The 1,661-nt window shown below is 44.2% G+C and overlaps 1 protein-coding gene across 1 annotated transcript in view; it reads right to left on the bottom strand.

Moving 5' to 3' along the window:
* LOC107747759 (protein zer-1 homolog) overlaps positions 1 to 1,661 on the bottom strand; it is an 18,921-nt gene that overhangs the window by 5,134 nt on the left and 12,126 nt on the right. The window contains exons 6-8 of the mRNA XM_016562348.1: positions 1,320 to 1,549; positions 393 to 566; positions 192 to 306 (exon numbers count right to left, since the gene is read on the bottom strand). Coding sequence (XP_016417834.1) covers positions 192 to 306; positions 393 to 566; positions 1,320 to 1,549 — 519 coding nt within the window. The remainder of the gene's footprint in view (positions 1 to 191; positions 307 to 392; positions 567 to 1,319; positions 1,550 to 1,661) is intronic.

Below are 1,661 nucleotides of genomic sequence, written 5' to 3'. Positions count from 1 at the left end.
TGTGAGAGCATGTGTGTGTGTGAGTGTGTGTGTGAGAGAGTGTTGCGTGTGTGTGTGTGTGAGCATGTGTGTGTGTGAGCGTGTGTGTGTGAGAAAGAGTGTTGCGTGTGTGTGTGTGAGAGCATGTGTGTGTGTGAGTGTGTGTGTGAGAGAGTGTTGCGTGTGTGTGTGTGTGTGAGTGTGTGCAATTCCTTAGATGCGGGTATGTGTGTGACGTTGCAGAGCGTTGTGTTGTACAGTCCTAAGAACTGCAGCGGCCTCTTCAGCTCCTGAAACGGGTAAATGCTGCTCTTACACGGCTCGATGCTGTAAAACACACAAACACACACGCTCAGACAAACACAGAGGGAGTGGCGCGTGATGGATGTGTGTGTGTGTGTGTGTGTCCTCACCTCGGCCGGCCCACAACGTCCTCAAGCGCCGGCACCGTGCAGTTATCCAGCATGATGTGTCCAGAGATGTCCAGAGACACCAGATCGACCAAACTCTGAACGATACTGCTCAAGGTCTTCCTCGTCATCTTGAATTTAGACGTTCTCTGATTCTCTCGCGAGATATCCAGGTGTCTGCAGACAGAACGGACGACACAGATCGCTGCTCTGTTCTATAAACACTACCAGACAAACGCTTGGAATAATCACAATCTCTTCTGCTCACCAAGCCTGCATTTATTTGATCAAAAATACAATAAAAAGTAATCTTGTGAAATATTAATGATGCAATTTAAATCAACTGTTTTATATGTGAATATTTGTTAAAAATTTAATTGATTTCTGAGATCAAAGCTGAATTTTCAGCAACATTACTCCAGTCTTCAGAGTCACGTGATCCTTCAGAAACAAGGACGCATTAAATTGATCAACAGTGACAGTAAAGACATTTATAATGTTACAAAAGAGTTCTATTTCAAATAAATGCTGTTCTTTTGAACTTTCTATTCATCTGTGAATCCCGAAAAATAAAATGCATCAGTTTCCACAAAAATATTGTGCAGCACGACTGTTTTCAGCATTGATAATAATCAGAAATGTTTCTTGAGCAGCAAATCAGTATATTAGAATGATTTCTGAAGATCATGTGACACTGAAGACTGGAGTAATGATGCTGAAAATACAGCTGCGCATCACAGAAATACATTACAGTTTAACAGATATTCACACAGAAAACAGCTAGTTTACATTAGAATAACATTTCACTATTTTTAAGTATTTCTGATCAAATAAATGCAGCCTCGGTGAGCAGAAGAGACTTCATTCAGAAACATTAAACACTGTATTTATTCCAGTCTTTAAGCGCTAGTGTAAACGTCTCTCTCTGACCTCAGTCTGCTCATCTGCAGCAGCGTGTGGATCAGCTCCTCCGTCAGCTCCACGTTATACAGCACCAGAGACGCCAGTCGCTCGCTCCACTGTGTGAGGAAGGCCGGTCGAGGCAGATGGACGGACGACAGGTCCAGCGAGGTCAGAGCGAGCAGCGGCCGCAGCAGCGTCTCCACGTCCAGTTCCGCCCGAAGGCCTCCCAGGTTCAGCAGACGCAGACGGTTGAAGCCCTAGGGTTGTGACGGTGAGGACATTTTCATTTTGAGTTTTCCCTACTTTCCCCACTTTCCTTCGCTTTTAAACGTCAAAACTCTCTTAGCCTATATGTAATCATAGAACATC

This window comes from Sinocyclocheilus rhinocerous, unplaced genomic scaffold (genome assembly GCF_001515625.1).
Source record: "Sinocyclocheilus rhinocerous isolate Xijiao unplaced genomic scaffold, SAMN03320098_v1.1 scaffold9504, whole genome shotgun sequence".
NCBI lineage: Eukaryota > Metazoa > Chordata > Actinopteri > Cypriniformes > Cyprinidae > Sinocyclocheilus > Sinocyclocheilus rhinocerous.
This window is presented reverse-complemented; position numbering and strand designations above follow the sequence as displayed.